The sequence below is a fragment of the Aulonocara sp. 'chitande type north' Nkhata Bay genome, linkage group LG6 (assembly GCF_057382095.1).
Source record: "Aulonocara sp. 'chitande type north' Nkhata Bay isolate Kocher_YH1m ecotype deep benthic linkage group LG6, A_spYH_male_GT1.1, whole genome shotgun sequence".
Classification (NCBI taxonomy): Eukaryota; Metazoa; Chordata; class Actinopteri; order Cichliformes; family Cichlidae; genus Aulonocara; species Aulonocara sp. 'chitande type north' Nkhata Bay.
The window spans coordinates 6,379,261-6,404,581 of record NC_141349.1 but is presented as its reverse complement, the minus strand read 5'-3'; the positions used below and the strand labels follow the sequence as shown (position 1 = coordinate 6,404,581).

The 25,321-nt window shown below is 38.9% G+C and overlaps 1 protein-coding gene across 1 annotated transcript in view; it reads right to left on the bottom strand.

Moving 5' to 3' along the window:
- hoga1 (4-hydroxy-2-oxoglutarate aldolase 1) overlaps positions 1-25,321 on the bottom strand; it is a 41,102-nt gene that overhangs the window by 13,199 nt on the left and 2,582 nt on the right. The window contains exons 2-6 of the mRNA XM_086294778.1: positions 20,043-20,320; positions 17,722-17,850; positions 16,222-16,349; positions 15,103-15,237; positions 6,036-6,132 (exon numbers count right to left, since the gene is read on the bottom strand). Of these exons, the coding sequence (XP_086150904.1) occupies positions 6,036-6,132; positions 15,103-15,237; positions 16,222-16,349; positions 17,722-17,850; positions 20,043-20,256 (703 nt within the window). The 5' untranslated portion in view covers positions 20,257-20,320. The remainder of the gene's footprint in view (positions 1-6,035; positions 6,133-15,102; positions 15,238-16,221; positions 16,350-17,721; positions 17,851-20,042; positions 20,321-25,321) is intronic.

Here is a 25,321-nt window from a genome sequence, read left to right as displayed (position 1 = left end):
ACTTTAATATATCACTGTCCTGATTGTATAGCTGTCCTGATTTTCCATTCCAATTGTATGTCAGTACAAGGCAATGATCACTTTAGAGATGGTTGTCTGACTTTTCTGTTTTCATTAGTTGTTTTTTTTTTTTCCACATAGATAACCCAGGCAACAACTGTGTGTCTAGTGTTGCTGTTGGCTGCTGACAGACAGACAAGCAGGCCTGCGAGGGGAAGCTTCTCCACCGAAGGACTGAAGGCTAAACTGATGCAGACTAAGTCACAGTGAAAACGATCCACAATGAAATGTGCGTTTCACACTAATTAAAATTTACTATAATAAAGTCACCATTTCAATTAATGGTGACTTTATTAATGTTCAATTAAAAATTGTAAGTAGTGTTTTTCTTATTCATGCAGATTATCCTTTAATGATTTTTGACCTGTAAATCTAAACTCTTCCACCTTAGTGCTCTCCATTCTTTAGCGCGGCGCTCTATCAAGCTAGAGAGGGTTCAGCAATCAAGGCTAGATGGTGGGAAAAGTGTTTGCTGAAGCTAAAAAAGAAGGTTAAATCTTCACAATTGGAGCTGGATCCTTTTTTTTATTACTTGTGCTAAGGTAATATTTTTAATGAGGATTCAAACTCAGTTGAACAATGTAATGGTTTCACTTTATGTCTCTATAGCTAAAAGTCAGCAGAATTAGAAACTATGGCCAGCAGAGCATATAATATGTTTGCATGCAACCCATGCATGGAGGATTTAGATGTGAGCAGTCCTGTCTCTTTAAAGTTTAAAACGGACCGACATGCTTCTTTGTTAGGGTTACTGACAGAATTCATTTGGACAAAAAAAATAAATTGTGCGGAGACTTTCTCATATAACTCGTTCTGTGTTGCCTTCATCACTTTCACGCACACGTTTACTCACAAGACAAATTCTGTATATATGACAACATGTCAAGGACCAAAGATCAGAGAACCGTCGGAGAGAGGGAGTGTGTGTGTCTGTGTATTAGTGTGTTTGACGGGGCTGGTGGTGGGAGAACATGACTCATTAGGTTCTTGAGCATCTTGAGCATCATACTGATGTCCATTCCCAGGTGTGTCATCTAATCCGAGTTTACAGTACACTGTACGTGGCCAGCATATGAAAAAGGTAGAAGGTACTTTACTTGATATTGCTGCTGCTTTACAATTTAGTGAAGCTTATGTGCCTCTCCACTGGGTGAGAAAACACCAAATTGATTTATTTTAAATAGTTGTGTCAAAAAACTGATGGGGCAGAGAGTAACTAGTAACGTTGTTGTTGTTTGTAGGTGTTTTGCACACAGCTAAGATATAAATAAGAAGATACCACAGGGCTGGTGTCTTGAATGTTGGATGCAGATAACCCTTCTGTGCTTCCAGGCTCTTTGATCCTGAAGAAATATGGATTTAGGCTCAACAACTTGTGAAAAATATAGACATGATTGCATGGTTCCTTGAGTTTCCTGTGTTTGCTTGCTGTGCTGTCCAGGGTTATTTTTCAGAAACTGGCTTTGAGCAACCTTACACGGAGGGAAAGGTGAGAGTCATGAAAGTCAGATATAAAGTTTAACGTGAAAGCTGAAGCATAAAATAAAAACTCATCTCAATGTGGCTTTACATAGAAACACTGTGTCCCCTACTGGACAGTGTAACAATAGGACATTTTCAATTTCAATTATTTCAGTTTTTAAATATCTGAAATCTTTTCTGCCTTCTGCCTCTGATGATCCAATCAGATTCCAGCTGATTTGTTCCTACTCTTGCTAACAATGGCACAGTTACTCGAGTCCTGATTGGTTGGTTCATGTGAAACGCAGCTTACGAGTCAAATACACAAGCCTGTGCCTTTTACTGTTTTCTAGGGGCAATTTGTCATTTTGTGTTATTAGTGAAACAACTGTAATTTTCACAGCTCTAAAGCATACTGTGGGCTATTAAGCAGAAGGTAGCGAATGCCTCTGGGGCACATTGTCGAATGTTTGTGAAAGTAGATTTGGAACAGTTAGAATCTGGACACACAATAAAATGGTGGGCATTTTACTGTGTACGTACTACACACAAAGCAGCTGTTACATCCATCATTTGGTGAGATCGGTTAGAAAAGCAACACTGACAAGCAACATTTCTCACAGTTGTTTTGTGTTTCTGTATGAATTCAGTGTTTTAGTTCATTGCTACCATCTGCTTTAAGCCAAAGTGTTACAATACAATATTATTGATTATATTAACTATCTGTAATTTGCAGCTGGGTTAACTGTTACATATACAGTGGCTTGCAAAAGTATTCAGCCCCCTTGAACTTTCCCACATTTTGTCACATTACAGCCACAAACATTAATCAATTTTATTGGAATTCCACGTTAAAGACCAATAATGTGCAATAATAACAGTGTGCAATACACATACACTTCTTCTTTTTTTATTACTAAGTTAATATACTGTTGTTTGTGTTGCGTTGTGATGTGTCATATCGTGTCGTGTTGTGTTATATGTAGTGCCGACGTAGGGCAGTTTTTCAATCTCATTGTACTATTGTACTATGTATGACTGTGCAATGACAATAAAGAGTTATCTTACATTATCTTAATACAAAGTGGTGTACACGTGAGAAGTGGAACAAAAATCCTACATGATTCCAAACATTTTTTTACAAATAAATAACTGCAAAGTGGGGTGTGCATAATTATTCAGCCCCCTTTGGTCTGAGTGCAGTCAGTTGCCCATAGACATTGCCTGATGAGTGCTAATGACTAAATAGAGTGCACTTGTGTGTAATCTAATGTCAGTACAAATACAGCTGCTCTGTGACAGCCTCAAAGGTTGTCTAAGAGAATATTAGGAGCAACAACACCATGAAGGGATAAAGTTATTGAGACATTTAAAGTAGGCTTAGGCTACACAAAGATTTCCCAAGCCTTGAACATCCCACGGAGCACTGTTCAAGCGATCATTCAGAAATGGAAGGAGTATGGCACAACTGTAAACCTACCAAGACAAGGCCGTCCACCTAAACTCACAGGCCGAACAAGGAGAGCGCTGATCAGAAATGCAGCCAAGAGGCCCATGGTGACTCTGGACGAGCTGCAGAGATCTACAGCTCAGGTGGGGGAATCTGTCCATAGGACAACTATTAGTCGTGCACTGCACAAAGTTGGCCTTTATGGAAGAGTGGCAAGAAGAAAGCCATTGTTAACAGAAAACCATAAGAAGTCCCGTTTGCAGTTTGCCACAAGCCATGTGGGGGACACAGCAAACATGTGGAAGAAGGTGCTCTGGTCAGATGAGACCAACATGGAACTTTTTGGCCAAAATGCAAAACGCTATGTGTGGCGGAAAACTAACACTGCACATCACTCTGAACACACCATCCCCACTGTCAAATATGGTGTATTCTGTATATCTGTATATTTTATATATTTTATTATTATTATTATTATTATTATATATATATTTTTTTTTTTTTTTTTTTTTACTATTTAATTTGTAAAAATGTGTATACACACACACACACACGTAGGAAAATATTTAGTATACACATCCAGAAATGCATACACTATTATATATTGTACATATATTTATTAGTTTCAGGTTGGCCATTCTTGTATTTTGCTCGTTTGTGTTGTTGTGTTTGCACATCTCTGTTGCTTGTGGGGCTCGCACACAAGAATTTCACTCGCATGTGCTGTGCCAGTGTGCCTGCACATGTGATGTGACAATAAAAAAAAAAAAGTGATTTGAAAAAGTGGTGGTGGCAGCATCGTGCTCTGGGGGTGCTTCTCTCCAGCAGGACAACGACCCTGAACATAAAGCCAGGGCAACAATGGAGTGGTTTAAAACAAAACATATCCATGTGTTAGAATGGCCCAGTCAAAGTCCAGATCTAAATCCAATCGAGAATCTGTGGCAAGATCTGAAAACTGCTGTTCACAAACGCTGTCCATCTAATCTGACTGAGCTGGAGCTGTTTTGCAAAGAAGAATGGGCAAAGATTTCAGTCTCTAGATGTGCAAAGCTGGTAGAGACAGACCCTAAAAGACTGGCAGCTGTAATTGCAGCAAAAGGTGGTTCTACAAAGTATTGACTCGGGGGGCTGAATAATTACGCACACCCCACTTTGCAGTTATTTATTTGTAAAAAATGTTTGGAATCATGTTTGATGTTCGTTCCACTTCTCACATGTGCACCACTTTGTGTTGGTCTTTCACGTGGAATTCCAATAAAATTGATTCATGTTTGTGGCTGTAATGTGACAAAATGTGGGAAAATTCAAGGGGGGCGAATACTTTTGCAAGCCACGTATAATGAATCATGCAGCCTTTCTCCCCTGCCTGTCAGATGTGTTGCATCCAGATGCTCTAAGAGACCTAGCTTCGCCTCTCATTCCTCTCCCTTTCCTTTGTGCGATAGCCTCCTTTTCTCTGTGGGCTTGAATGGTTGTGTATTTGTGTTTGCCCGTCCTCTTTCCAGGTCTGTGGTAGTAAGGAGCTTGTGTGCCTCAGACCTGCTTATCAGGAAGTTGCTCCACATATGGCATCTCATCTTATTTTTGTGATTTTCCGTAATCATTATTGACCACTTATTTATGGTCCTTTACAACAGTTTTAAACGTCTTCCTGTGTTGTAATCGACACAAACTATTCAAATTCTATGTGGCTGTGCAGCTGTATGCTGAGGGAGGGCAGAAAAGTGCAGCTGTACTAGCTGGAAAGTAGAATAAATCAATTAGAAATCAATAACAAGTGTTAAATAAGGACAAATAACAAGGACATCCCATTTTAAGCCATTACTGTGTGATTTAGGAATTTATTGTATGAGCATGTTTAGGACGTATGGCGTCAGCACTGTAATTCCAGGACAATCAGGGAGACAGGGCGAGCTCCCTTTGATCTGTCTTGAATTTGAGCAGCATATTTCTAAAAAGCAGGAATGAGTGGAAGGACCTCTGAGGATCCACACATCAGTCATTAATCTGATGATGCAGTAGACTTCATGCTCTCATCTGTAGCGGGTGAGTGTGCACCTCAAAGACACTTGTACAGCATGCTGCTGATAGCCCTCTCTCCCGCTCACTCTGCAAGGCATCCAGTACTTACCTGCCTCTCTGCACAATATGTTAGACAAGTCCCTGGAGTAATGCACGGTCAAAGGGAAGATGGATGCGAGAGACAAAAGGAAACAGAGCTACTGCTAAATACTGAAGTACTAGCTAAAATATGCACAAGTGATTTTGTATTGTTGCAGCTTCTGTGTATTTTCAGTGTCTGTTTGTGTTGGCTCATTCTTATTAAAAAGGATAGGTTAACTGTTTTGTATTTGTCTCCTGTTGTATTAGCGTGTGGTCTAATTGCTGCACAATTTCCCTTGTGGGATTAATAAAGTTCTATCTATCGGTGTTTTTGAGGTTACGCCTCTACAAACCTAGAAAACTCTGACTGAGACAGGTTTATATGTCTCTCACAAATATAAATTACTTTCTTCCCTGAAAAACACAATGGGCAAATTTCATCCACAGAAGAGTCACGATGTCGTAGAGAAGATAATTCTGGTTTAAAAAAAAACATGAAATGTGTTAAAAACACAGAAAACGATGAGAAATGTTCTTTTTCGCACATCTCTTCAATCATTTTTAATTCATTTTCTAAAAATCTTTCCTACCACTTTCTTAACACATGCTACCATCCTATGTAACACAATATTATTTCATATGCTGTAACAAAATCTCAGAAATGGATACTTTTACCGACATACCAATAATCTGATATAGCAACAGTCCTAAAAAGAAAAAAACACATATAGAGTAAGTCTAAGTGGCCTGAGATGTAGTCAAATCCTGCCAGAAAGCAGAGATGATCTTTTATCAGAAACAAATATTCATAAATGATTATTATTATTAGTGTTTTTACACTTGTTCTTGTGGAAAAAGGAACCTAAAATCCACTTTTTTCCTATATTTTCACTTTAACAAGTAAATGGTGCCAGTGCATCTCTGTGAGGAACAGCAGTCCTTGTATTAGATTTCTTACCCACACAATAGGCTGCCATTAAAAACCCAGCCGAGCCCGCTAAAACCTGGAAATCCTGCGCCTTGGTTTTATGGACAATCAGGCCGATCCGTGTGATCTGCAGAACAAGTTAAAAAAAAAATAAACAGAAGGGGAAGAGGAAGTAAAAATCAGAATGGTTTCATTGTTATCACTCCTCTTTTTGCAGCAGGACTAATATCGGTTATAGTTTCTTAATCCCAGGGGAGGCTGTCACAAGAGACGACAAACCCAACATCTCACAGGGGTAAACAAATCGCTTGAATTGAGAGAAGCACAGTCTCTACACATGGTCGAGGTTTTTAGAGGAGGGGATCGCTGAAGATCCAAAACAGAAGGGGGAGGAGAAGGAGAGAGAGGGAAACAGACAAGTCCCAAGTGAGAATTAAAAAAGAGGAATGAACTTCAAAAGATGGGAATCAGAAGGAGGCGGAGGATGGGAGAAGCTCATGAATAACTGATGAGCTCCCCATTTTGTTTCGCCTCTTTTAATTCTCTTTTGTCAATCCAGATATGAAGTGCAGAATCCAAATAACCTGAAGTGTTCAAAGGGAGCATTAGACAACTCTGTGGTTGCTCTGTGCATGAAGCTGAACGCTCCACAGGGAAAACCCACACCCTCCATCCGTGTTACCAAGGAGCTTCTATTTTTAACCAGAGACTGCCAATCAGTTTCTCCATATTATTAATCTCAAACAAGATGACTGCAGTTGATCAGTCAGTCAGGCAGGCTGCAGGAGCCCCTGCTGGCCTCCTGAAGGCTCGGGCACTCTGGCTATTTAGAGGCAGGTCCTCAATGGAAAAGCAAAATTGCTGCAAGGCTGCAGTCTGCCCTAAAACACAGTCATTTTCTTTTCTTTTCTTTTAACCCTTCTTATTATTGTCATTAGCCTATGATCTAACACGAGGGCATGGGGAGATTTAACCCTCTGCAGTATGAGCTGTACAGGTGGCTGATCTGCTGGAGCTTTTGTTAAAGGTTCAGGTCTTACCTTATTAATGTCAGAAATCTCTATGCCTGTCACTTTGTTTGTTTTCCCCTAGCTTAACAACTGCTCATTGTTTATTCAGCTCATTTTGCTGGGGAACTTATTAAATGTGGTGCAGAGCTCAATGTTGTTTGGGTTCATATCCATGAATCTGATTGAAAATAACAGAAAAAAGTCTCTTTAATATAGTCAAAATAGTCATGCTTTTTCTATATTTTATTTGATAGAAATATCAACATGTAGAGATTTTCAGACGTTCTTCTGAGGAAAAAGAAAAAAAAACTGTGTTCACAAGCTATTAGTCATGCCGACAGCATAGATGGCTTCTTTTAGCTGTTCAAAAGGGCAAATACTTTCACTTGCAAAATGTTTGAGAGTTTTCATGCACACACTGCTTTCTTCAATGTTTCAATCTGCTTTGAATCTGGGCTTCGAATCAGCCATTCCATAACCCTCAATTTACTTGCTTTGAGCCATTCCTTGGTGGTGTTTCTATTGTGCTCAGGATCGTTATGTGGTTGAAAGAGTGACTTCTGGTTCGACTTCAACTTTCACACAGATAACTTCACATTTTAGTAAGCGTCTTTGACAGAATGCATAATATATGCTTAAATCAGTGGCTACAAGCTGGCATGAGTTTCTTCTCATCCTCATAAAATCTGTTCCTGTCGATTAAACAGTTCTATCTTTAACAGTCCATTCAAAGCATATTGCTTGAAAAAGCCTCAGACTAGCAGAGCTTTGCTCTGATGTTCTTTTTGGATAGCAAAGACTTTTTCTGGTATGCTTCACACGCAGGTCAAACTTGTGCAGTCTCTTTCTGATTGCAGATATATGAACTTTGACATCTCTTCCAGTCGTTGCCTGCAGACGCCTTAACACAATTTGAAGGTTTCTGGAGATTTTTTTTTTTTTTTGCATCAAACACTCTACTCTTGGGCTGACTTTGCCGCTAATTTCATCTGAAAATTATGTCAATTGTAGATAATTTTATGCTTTATTTCAGATCATTCAGAAATCTTTTAAACCTGGGTCAGACTAAAAAATATCCATAGCCTTTTATTCTGAAGGCCTTCGAGCTCTCATAAGATCTGAACATGATGACAGAACAGCTTTCAATAACAAAGTCAAGATCATACATGTCAGATCTTTGAATGAAGCAGCTCACCCCATACCCTGTGCCGATTAACACTTGGCTCTTAATCTCGTACCTGTGATTCTCACTGAATGGATTTACAGGTGTTATAAAAGCGCCCTTTTTCTGTTTTTTTATCAACATGGAAATGACTATGAAATATGAGGTCATATATTGTATATCAGCTTTATATGAAGACATTTTTTTTTTAAACACAATCAAATATGTTCTTGGTCAGTTATGTAAAAAAATCAAATAAACTAATGTACTAGGATGTACTTATGTACTTTATGTATAAAAATGTTTTCAATTTATTTTGATATATATATATTGCAAACATTGGACTACTTTACAGCTCATTTTATAGCATTTTTTGATTTAACCTTTTATTATGAAATTAATTATGTTTCTTCTTTATAATGGGTGTAAAAAAACTATGTATAGATATAGCCTATATATATGTGTAGTTTTAATGTCAGAGACCCTGATTGATATCTTTGATTACCTGGCATGGCAGATGCAAAAAGCCGCTTTATCAGAGGAAAGAGAAAAAGAAAGAAAAGAGAGTAATAGGAGTTAGGACAGATCAAGGGTTAATCTGGTACAAGTACATACTCCAGGGGTGTCAAACTCAAATACACAGTGGGCCAAAATTCAAAACTGGAACAAAGTCGCGGGCTAACGTTAATATTTATTGAAATATATTTATTTCTCTAGATATCAGAATGAATCTTTTCTTATGGACTTAAACATGTTTTGCTGAAAAACTGAATATGGAACAAGCAAAGCTTAATACTAAAAATATATATATATTAGCTGTATAATACCAGTAGGCCAGCTCTAATAGTAATTTGGTATGGCTTCGCGGACCAAATGTAATTAGGCTGCGGGCCAGAGTTTGACACCTATGAAATACTCAGTGAAGAGATCTTTAGGCTTAAAGGGGCTTCATAACAGAAAGCTAGCTTTATGTTTACTCCATCAGTAAGACTTATCTGCTTGTTAACCAACTTAGCATCATCATACAGCCACAGCATACCACAGGAATACATCTCTGAGGTTCTTTCAATTTTGCATTGGCTTATAAAATAGAAATTCAATTCAATTCTATCTTCTTTTTTTTTTATACAGCACCAAATCACAACAACAGTCACCTCAAGGCACTTTATATCGTAAGGTAGACCCTACAATAATACATACAGGGAGAAACCCAACAATCAAATGACCCCCTATGAGCAAGCACTTTGGCGACAGTGGGAAGGAAAAACTCCCTTTTAACAGGAAGAAACCTCAGGCAGAACCAGGCTCAGGGAGGGGCGGGGCCATCTGCTGGGACCAGTTGGGGTGAGAGAAAATACTGCTAGCATTAGCCATGTTGCTAACTATTGATAGGTACTTGTCAAAGCCTGAAAATAATTTGTGGTCTAACAAACTAAAGAAGAAACAGCCACAATCAAATACTGATGTCTAAATTTTGTTTCCAAAAGAAAAAGAAGAGTATAAAAGTTAAGCACACCAAGTGATGCGCCCATGTGCAGCAAGAAGGATGTAGAACGAATAGAAAATACTGAAAATACTCATGTAAACGGAGAACACAATCATGGATACAGTAGAACCCCGACATACGAAATTAATTCGTAAGTTGAAAATTTTCGTAAGCTGAAGCACCCATCGTGCCTTTTGAGTGAACGATAGGCTATAGGCTAATTTCTAACTGCAACAACAATACGTCGTTCAAGTGGAACAGCGAAGCGCAAGTACGAAAGCCAAGGGGGTTGTCACATGATTCGGAAGGCATTCTGGGCATTGTAGGCATTCTGGGCTCAGCCAATCAGAGCCAGAGGATTTTGTTACACGGGCATTTTGCCGTAACACGGGCAGAAATATTGCCGTTAAGTCCCTTCGTAACTTGAATTTTTCGTTAAATGGGGTTCCACTGTACTTCTTTCAAACCCCATCTTTGTAAAATAAGGACTGTAAGAACGTAATATGTACAGAAAGATTAAGGCATCGAAAGATTGAATTTTAATAATACCTATAGGTGGTAAACATAGCTGTGTGTTCTGTGTCCATCGTTACAACGTAGATTTGCCACTAAAGCACAATTCATGTCAAGTTGAAGTTATCGCTTATCTGCGTCAGTTATATACATTTAAACAAAGAAGAGCTTTTTTTAAAATTTAAATTTTTACTCTTTTTTTCTTTCTTTAACGGTATCAGATTCATCTCAAGCTAAGAAGCTACTTCCTATCCCGAAGTGCACCCCCTTTGATTTATCAGCAATCACATGGTCACAAGGACTCAAGCAACTTTGATTGAATTTTAATGTAGAAACTTTGTGACTATCATCAGCTTTAAAGTTAAAGCTGTTGACGGTTCTATCTTAAATGTATTAAAAAAAAACATTAAACCCTCATCACATCCAGTTGTTACTTTTCTGACAGTACATAGTTTGAATTTCAGTGACAGCATGGCAAGATTCCATTTCAATCCATTAAACGTTTTTATAACTACAGATGAAAAGATTTGTTACGTCTCATTATGTCTTATTTGAGTGTCCATGGCTTCTTAAGACGTGACTTTAATTGCCTCCAACTCTCTCTTACTGGGATAAATAATAATATTGTTGTTTTAATTACTCCACTTAGAGGAGATAATTGTTTGGACTGCGCAGACAGGTTTGTCGTGCCAAGATAGCAATGACATCATACTGCTCAGTAGATTCACACATTTTGCGTGCACAGGAGACACACAGACTCTTAGTAAAACACCCACTGTGTAGGCAGAAGGAATCAGATTAAAGAAGATGAAGTAAGATGAAATGAAACCTTAATAATGCCAGTGAGGGGATATGTGAAAGCAGTAAATAACTTAAGTACATGACAAGAATAACAGAAACTCTTCGAAAGAGTCGAGTGCCTTTTCAAACATTTAAATCAGATTTCAGATTGGCAATCAGGAAAGACTGTGAAATGTCTTAAGCAGGATTGAATTGGGCATCTGTGACTGAACAAACAAGCTACTAAACTACTAGATGTACTGAAACCTCGGGTTTTACCTTCAACATATTGTATTTATTTTCTTCCATCCTTCTCAGATCTGCTGTCAGTCATCAGCATCACTACATCTGCTAAATGCAATTGCTGCAATCAAGCTGCTTCTAAAATAGAACTGAAAGAAAGTAATTAAAGAGCAATGATTTTATTCACTAATGACATCTCCAGGCCAAGTCTAAGAGCGCCTTTGAAGTAATACTTCACTCTAAAGGTTTGTTTGTGTTACGAAACACTTACTGCCAGTATGTTTATGTAGAAATCTTGGATACTTGTGCTTTATTTATTAGTTTACATAGTTTCGAGTTTCTGCTACTTACACTAGCATACACTATTGTTATAACAAATATACAGGACTGCTTTCTTCCATTTGTGCAATATCTCTGAAATTCTGTCTATCCTGTCTCAGAGTGACACTGAAAAACTAGTTCATGCATTTATTACTTCTCAATCCTCATGTGAATGCAGTGTTAAAATCCTGCTTTTTCCAACTGAGGCAACTGTCAAAGGTCAAGTCTCTTCTAGCCAAACTCAACCTTGAAACATTAATACATGAGTTTATAGCTTCTCGTCTCGATTACTATCATGCACCTTTCATCGTAATCAGCTAGTGCAAAAAACATCACTGCTAATTTTTTTATCTGGCACAAGCGAGAGCACATCACTCCAATTTTAGCGTCCCTTCACTAGATTCCAATTTGTTTATGAATTCATTTTAAAATCCTTTTATTTGTCTTTAAGTCTCTTAATGGTTGTGCCCCATTAGATCAGTCCGAGCTGGAGCACCTTTACGTCCCGCCTCGTTCTCTCAGGTCAGCAGACCAGATGCTTTTGCTTATTCCAAAGACGGAACGTAAACTCAGAGATGACAGGGTTTTTGCAGTTGTGGCTCCAAAATTGTGGAATGATTTTCCACTGCATGTGAAGCATGCTCCTTCGCTCACCGTTTTTGAAATCTCATTTAAATACACACTTTTACTCCCTGGCCTTCGACCCAGTGTGAGATGTCTATGTTACATTTATGTACTCGTTTCTTGTTTAACTTCAACAGCTCTTTTGTTTTTCTACATCTTTTACCTTCTGTCATGTGTTTGTCTTTTATATTTTGTGTTATTGTACAGCACATTGGTCAGCCCTGTTATTGTTTTAAAAGTGCCTTATAAATAAAGTGCTATGGTATGGTACTGAACTGTACCCTGAACCACTCTGTAGTTATCCTGCTATAGGCTCAGACTGCTGGGATTATGCCCTGAGCACCTCTCCTCCCCTCTCCTCTATTTACTCCCCATGTGTAAATGTACCACTACTGCATGCCATCAACTTATGTGTACTTTCTCCTCTAGTTTGCACCATTTGCAGAGTTAATTGTTTTTGTGAAGTGGTGCTATAGAAATAAAAGGGATCTAACTGAACAAGTTCTGTTATATTTCAAAGCAAAATATTGTATATTTCACTCAGCTACATGATGTATGTGTTTTGCTGTGATGAGTGCATTCCTGTTAATCTTGTTTATACCCAGGAGGACAGTGTCACACACACACACACACACACACACACACACACAATAAACATTCTTGCCAACGGTTTCACAGTCATCTTCTAATCTGCAGGTGGTCACTACATCAAATGATACACAGCAATGTGGGAAGAGAAGACTGCAGGGAAATAAAGCTGTAATAAAAAGATGGAGTGGTAAAAAGGGGTTTGGATACTTCTTCTTCTCTTGGCTGAGTGTCAATGAATAGAAATAGCATAATTTTGATTTTCTATAAAAAAAATGCAATGAGGTTCCTTTAAGCTGGTCGCTTTAGTTACCATTTAGTTTGCAGGTTAAAATTGTTGATGTGAAACATACCATAAAGTCAGTATGATGCATTGGCATGGCTCATATTAGCCATCTGCCAAGCTAGTATCAGCTAATATCAGTATAAATCTTTTAAATGCCTCATGCATTTAAATTGAAAAACTAAAGAACAGACATGAGAAACACACTTTCAGAGATGCCGATACTGCATATTTTGCCCACAAGAGGGCACTCTGCAACATTCTTGTTAGCTAGACACGTGTTTGAAAACATAACAAACATAACAGTCAGCTGAGGTTAGCAGAATCAACCAAAGCATTAAATAACTAAACCTAAAATTTCTTATACATTTGTTTAACTTTTATGTGTCTGAAAGAAAAAGGAGTACTGGACATTATATCAGAATATGAGATTTTTAAATAGGCAAATGTCAGGCAGTGATGTTAGAAATGCTTTATCAGTCAGGCTCTAATCAACCCTGGTTTTCATTCACAGATTTGTGATATACACACTTCACACCTGTTAGTTTATGCAGTTTCAGCCATTGTTCATTTTCAAGGAACAACCAAGAGACCTCTGTGTATTTCACTTTATATCAAACAAATTTGTCAGATGTAGCTTCTGAAAACTGACTTATGACACTTACTGTGGCTTTTTAGACATATATACTTTTTATTTAATAATTTATTTATAGCAGCATCTCATCTTGGATGTTGACTTGACCTTTTTCAGTGCAGCTACGCCGTAAATGTTGCAATTTACTTGCAGGCGTCTTATGCAATGATAAAGTTAGATTGCACACAACTTAACGTTTAGGTGGGTAAAAATGTTTCAGCCAGACATTGTCCTGCATACGTTTTAAGGTAGGTAATGACAGAATTATATACGGGCAATTTTAGACTCATCAGAGATGATTGTGCAGTGACTCAAATTTCCATTATAAATCCCTCCACATCAGTCAAGTGGACACACCTTTGGGGTGGGGGGGGGGGGGGGGGGTGGGGGGGGGGGGGTTGGGAGAAACTGTCCCCTCCCTGTAAACCCTGGTCAAATTCTCTTTGAACACAAAATACAGAGGTTTAATGAGCTGAAACAATCTGTGCCAAATAACAAGAGCTGGCTCATGCATGCTCAGCAAATGTGTTTGTCTCTCAAGTTCTAAAAAATCTTTCTCCAACTTGTCTGCTTCCCTGAATCTGACCCATCACCCCTTGTTTTCTGTGTTTGTCCTCATCACGCCTACAACTGAGCAGGGCTGCTCTGTACTTGAACTACACCCACACTCCAGTCTCCCAGCGAGTGGACAAACATGTTATTTCCCAAATCAGAAATCCATTTGCAACTTCTTGCAAACACTTCCCACACAGACAAAACGGTATTAAGAGCTCGACAAGAGCAAACTGTCCTTTTTTTTCCCAGACGCGTAACCCTGCAATCAACCCTGCGGGATAAAACTACACACGCTTTAGTTTTAGGTTCTTCAGGAGTCTCCACTCTTTTCTCTTCTCTTTGCAGCAGTTAGATTACTGAAAAACAACAGGAACACCGTGCGCTGTCTGATTGCATAGTTGCACAAAATGCAAACTTTTTTCCACTTTGTTTGATTTTTCTGTCCAGATAAAATGCAGAGGATGGAAAAGAAAAACAAAAGTCAGATTAGTGCTGGTGAGGTCACTGGGGTTTAGGTGGTGTGGCTTACATCCTTTTCGACTGGAAATCACGACACTAGTTCTTGAAAGAAGCTTTTCTCCTCGCCAGTTTCACTCACTTTCCTGGCCAGGTAAAACGTGGCCTGGCTAAATCAATTTTATTCCCGACTTTTCAGAGTCTCATCTCATGAGATGTTGTCTGGTTCCGTCAGTTTATTATCAAGTATAATCTTGTAAAAGGAATTCAAATCAAATTACATGGAGATCTGTGGCTCTGCTAGATCAAGCAGCGTTGGAGTGGCTGCTTGACATACGCAGAGATACTGTTTCACTTGCATTGCGCTGATCGATTTCTTCATGACTCACAGACTACATTGAGAGAAAAAAAGAAGAAAAGCTTAAGTTTAAGTGTTTCTTACATCTCCCCCACTGTCTTTAACACCTAGGATGTTTGGGTGCTGAGAAAGCTCCACCACAGCGTCCAGTGGCAGCTCCAGCCCCGTGTTTGCCGGCACGCTGTAGAGAACCACCGGCACCGGGCTGCTGTCCGCCAGCTGCAATAGAGAAAAAACAGAGGTGAGACCTCAAATAAAACACCTGTTGAAGGTTCCCAAACTTTCCCTGTCTTTTCTTCATTTACAGTGACTCGGATCAGGCTCAGACTATAAGAAGACAAATCCTGGTGGCCTGGCTGGCTGAAATTCAACTATGTGCAACTATTAAAACTGCGATGGGCAAATAATGATCGCGAATCGTGGAAGCAACAGTGAGCAGGTACTGCAGTCAGAACTGCAGACCACCACACATAATCAATTAAACATTGTCTAGAGTGCAGTGTTGATACAGCTTCTGCCATGTTTGCATGCATGGAAAGATTCCTGAAAATGAAAACAGCTAGCTCTAATTATTCTGTGATAATCAGCACAGGTCCGATCACAAGTCTGAGGGTGAAAAACAAAGACACTTTATTCCTTGTTATCAAACTCCGGTTGGACTAGCAGCAAAATGAAAGAACACTCACACTAAAACTTCCTCCCACGTGGTGCTCATTTAATCTTCTTCTTTCATTATCTTCTAAAAACACTTTTTGTACTCGTAAATCTAACTGACGTCGAGCTCAGCAAAGCGTAGATAATATATATATATAATGCAATATTTAAACCCAAAGGGCCGTACTGCTTTGTTGTAATAAACAGACATGCTTTACTTGAGAAGTGGAGAAATATTATTCTAATAGATTTTTTTAAACACAGAAGCTCCTCATAGAGAATTCTTAGAGTAACTCTGAAATCTGCATAATTTTCAGAATTAATAAGCACACACATTTATATAGTTGTTTTGACACACATGATCACATGGAAATATAATGAATTTTTGTTTTTGTATTCATCTCTGTTGCATCTTTTACCCTCCTCTGAGAGTGCTGCGGCACCTCGCTTTGGGAAGCACTGATTGTTCATCCTTTTTTTTTTAAAACACCAAATCAAGGCCTAACCCCAAATTTGCGTGGCACTCTGTTTTCGTGTGTTTGCGCTGACCTTTGTGAAGTGATGGATCAGTGCCCGGCTGTCCATCTTCCCCTTGTAGAAGCAGGGTGTTACCACAAGCACAGCGTCGGCTCCGGCTGCTGCCATCTTCTGCGTGAGCTGGATCGTGGCTCTGGTGGCTGAACAGGAAAAGGAGGAAAGGAAACAACTTCAACACAGACTTTCACTTTTGACTAATTTAATCAAGCAGAATCGCTAGATTCATGAACCTCCTCTGTGCTCTGCAATAGTTACATTTACATTATATTACCCCACCCCTCAGTCCACAGAATAATTGTCTGGCACGAAACTGGTCCATGACACAAAAAGCTCGGGGAGCACTGGAATAACCCGTTTTGTCTTTGCTTGCAGTATTTTATAGAAGCTTGACTGGGACAGTTCACGTAGTAAATGTGCCTGCAGAGTGTAACTGTAACATCTGATGTAAACACTGATTAGCCACAGCTGACAAACCACCTGCCAAATATCGTTTAGTTTACCCCTCTTGGCACCAAACCAGTGAAGGTATGAACGTGAGATCTCTGAGGATGTCCTGAGGCACTTGGATCCTGCGCATGGTTTGGGTCCTGTGGGTTGCAGGGTTCCTTGAGTCACTCCTGAGCAAACTGTCCCAGCCCATCGTACAGTAACCCCAGCTTTAATGTTGTTATGTTTGTATGTTACATTGTTTAATGTTGTGGCTGATCATATGTGAAGTAAGTGATGGAAAAAAGAAACCAGGAAGTTTTTACACAAGGAACGTAGGAAGGCTATGGAAGTAGAAGTTAATGCAGACTCTCGTCTCTCTGAGTGTTTATTATACGTTACAGAATGAACAGCCTATCAAACTCTTACAGACTCCATTTGACTCCAATTATCAGTCCATCAAGACCGGTGACACTGCTGCCTCTATAATAAGCTTCGAATCGCAGTCATTAAAATCCAGAATGGAAAACATAATGAGTCAATTTAAACTTTTAGCACTCGTCGTACAAAACTCTGTATTATTCACAAAATATTTCACTTGTACCGTTTCTTCTCCCTGAACGTGCGCAGATCAGAATGAAATTACACTCGATTAACAAAAAAAAATTTCTACATGTTTTTTTTATCATTTTGTGCCTTTCACAAAGAGCGTTTTCTGCAAAAATAATTAACTCTATTCACTTAGAAGAGGTCAGAGTTTAACTAGTTTAACAATTTTTTTAATATAATTTTCCATTATAAATGCTACAATTTTCCATTTCAGTGGTCGCGATGCATTTGAGGGGCTTTGTTCACTGTATAAGCAAAGTTTGGAGAAGATAACCACACAGTGCGATCATTCTCTGTAATGAGCTTCAGTTCAGTGTCACTAATTGTTTTCTAAAAATGAAACTTCTTTTAACTGAATTGTGAATTATTTTAACAAAACATGAAGCTGGCTAATTATTGTGTTTACTTAATATTGTTTATCACTGAACCCTCCACTGTAAAGTTAAAGCCTGAGCTCAAAGAAGCTGAGAGACTTACATTCACAGCCTGATCCGGCTATCAGCAGCCTTCCCGCCGGCAGTGATTGTTTGACCGTCCTCACCACCTCCACCCGCTCCTCCACCGTCAGATAAGGATACTCACCATTGGAGCCCTGAACCACCAGGCCTGTAACAAGAAAACACATGATTTTTTATACTTGAGGTGTTTTTTGGGGGAAGGGGTTAGCTCTGTAAAGAAGCTTATATGATCTCAAAATGTATCAGCCATTTCTAGATGACCCACAGCTCCCTAAAAAACCCTAAAAATGTCAGACTTTTAACTGTGTTTGTCAGACTTTACACCCTTCTCATTTACAAAGACATTTGAAATCCTGCATACTTCAACAAAGTAAAAAAATAAACTGTTGTTAATATTCCTTTAAATAACAGAAAAGTTCCTCTTTTCTCCTAAGTTCACTAATCCACACAGAACTGTGTCTATAAAACAGTTTCAGAATTATGTTCCCTGATGTAAAACTGGGACAATTTTGAGTACCTCGTCATCTCCAAACATATTATTATAAAAACACTTCGGGAATGTTGAGAAATGTCTGGGACAACACTGAAAATGAATACTCGACCCCGTGATCTCTGGGGCCTCATTAAAAACATTCTGTCATGGAAGTCACTGCACGGGCCCAGGAACACTTCCAGAAATCACGCGTGCACAGTTTGCTGTTCCATCCACAAATGGAGATTAAAGCTCAATCATGCAAAGAAGAACCCACATGTGAGCATGATCCAGAAACACAGCCGTATTCTCTCTGAGTCAGAGCTAATTTAAAAAGGACTGAGGCAAGGTTAAAACAACAAAGTATTCGGTGGTCACACGAATCAAAATTCTTTTTGGAAAACACGGATGCCACATCCTCTGCACTAAAGAAGAGCGGGACCATGAGGCTTATTATCTGTGCTCAGTTCAAAAGCCTGAATCTCTGAAGGTTTGGGAATGCATCAGCGCTTATGGAATTCACAGCTTGCACTTCTGAAAAGACGCCATCCCTGCTGAAAGGCATGTACAGGTTTTAGAGCAACACATGCTCCCATCCACATGAAGAAGGCCTTGCATATTTCAGCAATACAATGCTAAACAGCATACTGCAGCACCACAGCACAGCTGGGTGCTGACGTGCCCTGCCTGCAGTCCACACTTTCCACCGATTGAAAACATTTGGCATGAAATGAAAAATATGACAAAGAAGACCCCAGATTGTGGTTCTGCCAGAATCTTCTATCAGCCAAGAATGTGACAACATTCACCTGCAAAATTTGAGCAGCTGCTCTCCTCAGCTGGCCGACATCTACAGACGGTAGTTAAAAGCAGAGTGGATGCTACGCAGCGGTAAACAGGGCCACGTGCCCACTTTTTTTTAGATGTGTTGCAGCCATCAAATTCAAGATGAGTTCATATTTTTCTTAAACTGGTATATTTTCTCAGTTTAAACACTTTGTTTTCTGTGTTGTATGTGAATAAAATATACGTTTATTTATTTTATTAAGAAAATCATCCAGCTATTATTTACATTTTACAAACTAATCCAACTTTTTTCTGGAATTGGGGTTGTATCCTCTCTTTCCTCTGTGCCAACATTAGAGCGAGCAGCCTCTTGTCTTATTGCCCAAGTAATAACTGACATGTAGGGCAGATAGAGAAGCTCTCGGCTTCTGTCTGTCAGACATAATATCAGTATTATATTATATATTATATTATATAAAAAACATAATATCAGTATTATATTATATATTATATATTATAATATATAATATTATATAAAAAACATAATATCAGTATTATATATATAATATTATATAAAAAACATAATATCAGTATTATGTGTAGGTTTGCTATTTGCCAATTTCATTATAATTAATTATCATTTAATTATTGATAAAATAAATGTTCTGGTCAATGAAGAATAATCATGTAGAACGATCATTTAGTGAACAACAGTAACATGTTGTGGAAGCAGAAGTGCAAATATTTCCTGCTGTGGACGGAAAGTAAAACACAGGAGCAGGTAACGAGCACCAGGGGGCGACAAATCCAAATCAGGCCCTTTACGTTTTTGCCTCAGTGCTGAACTTTGTCCTGTGTGTCTCGTCCCTAAGCAAATACAGACATTATCCATGGATGTCAGACTGCAGCGCATGCAGCAGTGCAAACAGTATGCAGCTGGTGTTTTACGCTCCAAGCTCAACTATGGCTTCATAATGTTCTGAGCTGTGTAAATAAAATCGACCTTATGCGCATCAATGACCTCTTTGTTATTCACACAACTGTTTTTGATAACTTTGACTTTTGCGTGCCTCGGGCCTGACCTTTAAATGGGATCTTGGCGTATTTCTGCAGGTTTTCCTCCAGTTTCTGATAGTCTACATCCTCCTTGGCGGTGAACGGGGTGGCAATAGGCGGATAAATCCCGCTGAGGTCCAGCCTGGCAGCTGTTGTGTGGCTCTGGGTTCGTTTCCATGCTCTGTGGTGAGCTACCCTGCACAGGTAGTTCAGACTTCTCCAAGCCCGGACGCACTGCATTTGTAATTCGGACACAGAGTGACTGGGGTGCTCGCTGGCGGTGTGCTGGGACTCTGTGCAGCTGCTGCAACCGAGAACAGTTAATCACTAACCTGCTTCTTCAAATATTGACCACAAATAAGTAATTTCTAAATCCCCAATCTCAACCCTAAACACCTCTATCTCACAACAGTGGGACACCTAAATTGCGTAAAACGGTTTTGTGATAATTTTACAACAACGTCCACATGACTGAAACCATTAACTACTTTAGAATCAGTTTTAAAAGAACGGTAACACGATTTACATGGACTCTCGCGGAAGTTCAATACACAGCCACTGATCCACAGCTCAGCCCAGGATCAATAAGGGATCATCAACCACAAGCAAGTTTTGAAATAAACGCAAAAGGGTAATTACGACCGATCATGTTGTGGCCAAGAAAATAAATAAACAAATAAAATAAAGTAAATTAAAAAAAGAAAAGAAAAAAATAATAGTCTTTTAAACTTTTATTTCAATATTTCTTGTGGAAGGCTGACAGTTGTGGCCTGTGTAATCCCTTTAGTATGATGCATAAGAGGGGAAACATAAACATGCTTACAGAAAGATGCTTATTTGATACTTTTACCGAAACTGGGATTTAGATGTTTTTGTCAAACATTAACTGGTTAAAACTGACAATCGTTTAACCCTTGTGTGGTGTTCGTATTTTTGTTACTCAGCCAGTGTTCATGGGTCTGGTGGACCCGCTAGAGTTTTGGCTTTCCAAATTAACACTATCAAACAATTTTATGTTAAATTACTCAACAGATGTTTACTTCATCCCAATTACAAGCCATATGAACAGCAAACATGATTAATTTTTTTCCCTTTACCTTTGTTAGATCACATTTATGAATGAATGTGCTTCTCGTTTTTTTTTTTTATAAAATGTTATAAAAAAAATAAATCAGTTATAATCAAGTGGAGTGAGTGGAAAGACACAACACATTTACACGTGAAGCAATATGTTTCACAACTAAATGGGATCAGCTGCTCATCAATGGTGACATTAGGCCCAGGGTTGTAAAACAGGGAGAGGTGGTGCACCCACTTATCCCACACTGTCCTGATGGCAGCTAGCTCGTCTCTCTGCCGTCGAGCTGGTCTGTCGTCTCGGTTATCAAAAAGGAATAATCCTGGAAATTTTGTGGAAGTTTTCCAGAGACATTGATGCACGGAAAGGTTCTTGCCGGTTTCTGCATCCCACAGGGATTCTGTGGATTCCCCTTCGGACCTGAAAACTCCTGCAAGGATAAGAACCCCAAAGTAGGCCTTTGGGGTTCTTAGATGAATTTGGTCCATCTCCTTCCACCTCTCTCCAAAAACACACCTTCCTTCTAGATTACTGCAATGCAGAAAAAATTTCTGGATGGAATCTGGGATGAAAAGCTCAAATGAAGACTTGATGTCCTGCACATGAGTAACTGTCAGCCGTGTTGGCCCTGGCTGATCACAGTAACAGCTCTGCAGGGTGGCTCATTTCTTGGGCAAGAAGACCATTCAATGTCACCAGTTACTGACATCCATATTTCTTCACTTGCTGTCTGGTGGGCTTGTTCTGGTCCTGGAGCTGGCTGCAGATGGGGTACTCGTCTTCGTTTTGTTACTAAATGGTGCTCAACCTCATCCTCTTCTTCAAAGTCACGGTCAGACTCTGAATTTTCAGAAATGTGAAATATTCTGAAACCTCTTTGTCAACATCATCATCCGAAGCCCCTCTCTCTTCCAAAATCAATTGCATGGCCCTCGCAGCAGATAATCTTTTGCCATCTTGATCAGTTGTCATAAAGAACCACACTGGCAAAGTCTTATTTATAGTATTATGCCCCTAATTTGCAGGTGGGACAGGGTATGAGAAAATAAAATTTGGATCCCTCAAGAAAGAGGGTAAAATGTGCGGGAATGTAAGAGCAGACGTGTCGATAGTTGAATTTTCAACAATGTTGCAACTTTGTGCGGAGCAGGAGGGGAAGAAAACACTATCAGCAGCACCAGAAAGGAGGAAGACAGAGTGTGGGAACACAGGACCTACACTTTCAACACTTTTACTAGACCTGGGTCCAGTGGACCCGAACACCTTGTATGTAATGTAAATGCGTGGGGGGAGGTACAGTATGAGGTCATTGAAAATTAGTTCGGATTTATGTTCTTCACCGAAAATAAGCCAAAGCCAATGAATTTCAGGTTGAAAAAATAATTCATTGTTTAATTTTTCTCTTGAGAAAAACTGAAAACGGGTCTCACGGACCCGAACACCATACAAGGGTTAATAACCATAAATGAACAAAAAAAAGCACAATAGACTCAAATCCAGTTTCTCCTCTCTCCAAAATCACTGCTTGATGTATTAATTAAGCAATCATAAAAATAAGCACATCTCAACAGAGGTCATTATAGTTCACTAAAACTAAATTCAAAACTAAAACTGGAAGTGGAAAAAAACACGTTAGTTAATTACAATAAAAAAAATCATTTAAAAAACTCCTAAAAACAATTGAAAGGAAAACTAACTAAAATAAAATCAAAATACAGTTATATTTGGTTTATTTTAATTAGAACTTGCCTCAATACGCTTTGGTGGACGTGCTTATTGAGTTTCTACGAGACTCTGTGAGTCAGCTGCCTTCAGAAAGTTATTTGTTTTTATTGTAATACCTGTACTGATTTTCACAATTATTGCCACCGATGTATGTAATAAAAAAAACGAACTAAAATGAAAATGAAACACGTGAAAACATAAAGGAAAATCCACTCTGGAAACTAACTGAAACTAAACAGAATTAAAAACAAAAAGTCGAAATGAAATAATAAAGAGAAGCGGAAAATACAAAACTGTAATAAGACTGATCCTGACATTCGCTCTTCTATTGTTGAACATTTCCAGTCAGCAAACGTCACACAACAGACAAATAAAAAGTAACAAGAGGAACCATTGGGGCATTTTTATGGACTGTATATTAATCGCTATAGCAAAGCTTATATGAGATGCCACTCAAAGTGATCTGATTCAGCTTTGAGCGACGCAGATCCGACACGTTACTGTCTGTGCTGGTGGATGTGACGAATACCCCCAGATTCTGATAGCCTTTACACTTCTGCCACCTTGTGGAAAAAACAACTTATTACGTTCAATTTACAAAATTGACCAAATCATAACATTCTCTGCGGTTCTTTCCATTAATTACCTTTGATTTATACCAGATGGTATAAACATGCTGTCTAGATGCTCCCAGTTAACTGAAACTACAGAGTGAATCTTGGAGTGGACAAAAAAGACCCCCTTTAAAATGAAAAAGAAAAAAAAATGAAGCCAAAATGCAGACACAGTGTGAGAAAATCTGTGTCTGCCCTTACTGCTTCCATGGAAAGAAGGACAATAAGTATCAGCCAGGTGCAGAAGGTTCATTCAGCTATGTGTTAACATGATGTCTGGGAGGAAAGACATTAGCAATGATTAGACAACCAGTTGTTGCCGCCATTCAATCTCAGAAGGTCATCCAACCAATTTGAAGTCCATCATTCTAGTGAGAGAGGTTATTCAAACACTAAAAACAGGATGGGATGTGCCTGCAAACTGGCCCCAGTGTCAGACCATGCAGTGGTCAGAGAAATTACAACAACAACAAAATAGCTGCATTATTTACTCTGTATTTCTCAGTTATCATGTTTAATATTAAAGTTCATGACATTACAGGTAAAGAGACTGAATTAGTTTGGCTTGTTTGAAAGAGAGGTCTCGTCTCTCTAAATAGAAAATCACTCAGTTTAGGTTTGAACAAACCACTAGACTAGTGGAACAATGTCCTTTCGGACCACTGAGACTAAAATAGAGATTTTTCATTGTAAGGCACAAACACACAACACATCTACAGTCAAGCACAATGGAGGAAGGTTGATGATTTGGCTTGTTTTGAAGCCACAGGACGTGGGGACCTTGCAGTCACTGAGTTGACTATGAACTTGTGTCAAAGTATTCTAGAGTCATATGTGAGGCCATCTGTCCAACTGACTCAGGGTTTATGTTATGGACTGTTTTTATCAGGTGGGATTATATTCTAAGTTGGGTTATACTCTCTGAGTGGTTTATGTTTGATTTTCTTGTACTTTTGTGTTCTCGTTTGATCATTTAGTTTTCTGTTAGCTTCTTAGTCATTCTTTCATCATGTTTAGTGTGTTTCTGTTTGCCTTCAACCTCACGTGTCCTTTCATCTGTTTCCCTGTTATGTCTCTTGTTTCCTGTTTTATTTTGATAGTCATTTGTCCTGTATTCAGGGTATTCAGTTTTGCATCCTCACTGTCTTGTTATGTCTAATTAGTCCCCGCCTGTTTCCCATCCCCTGCTTGTCCTGCTTGTGTATTTAAGTCTTCAGTCTTCGTCTGTTTGTTCTTTTGTTTGTTTCTTCTTATGTTTGTGTACTTCGTTGTTAGTTTGTTTTTCCAAAAAAAGCTGCTGCTTTCAGTCAAGTTTTTGTCTTGGAGTCCTGTGTTTGGATCCAACCCCTGCCTGCCACACATCTCAACATGACACCAAAAGCTAAGGCCCGGTCTACAACAGGACAATGATCTCAAGCACAGCAGCAAATCAACAGAACAGGCAAAAAAAGGAACGAATAAAGCTGTTGCAATGGACGAGTCAAAGTCCAAACCTCGAGGGGCCTTAATTCCCCCACAGTAATGTGACAGACTGATAAAGTCTGATTACTTTTGGTATTTTTTGTCATCCATTGTTGTTTTTATTTCCATGTAGAAACTACAATTAATAAAATAATAAGCAATAATAGCAGTGTTTCAAAATCGGCCCACGCTGAAAGCTGTTGAACCAACTTTTGTTAGCACCTTTTAGCCCGTGAGGTCTGTCATCATCACTGCTGATCATTACTCTAACGCTCACCCAAAACAAACAAACTAAAAAGGTTGTTTGTTTTGTAATAGACTAAACACTGAAACTTGGGTGTGTTGTTGTTCTTTTGCTGTGATGTTCTGTTTTGCTGTTTGATCCCATTATTTTCACTGAAAAGCACATAGTGATAGTGGAGACAAT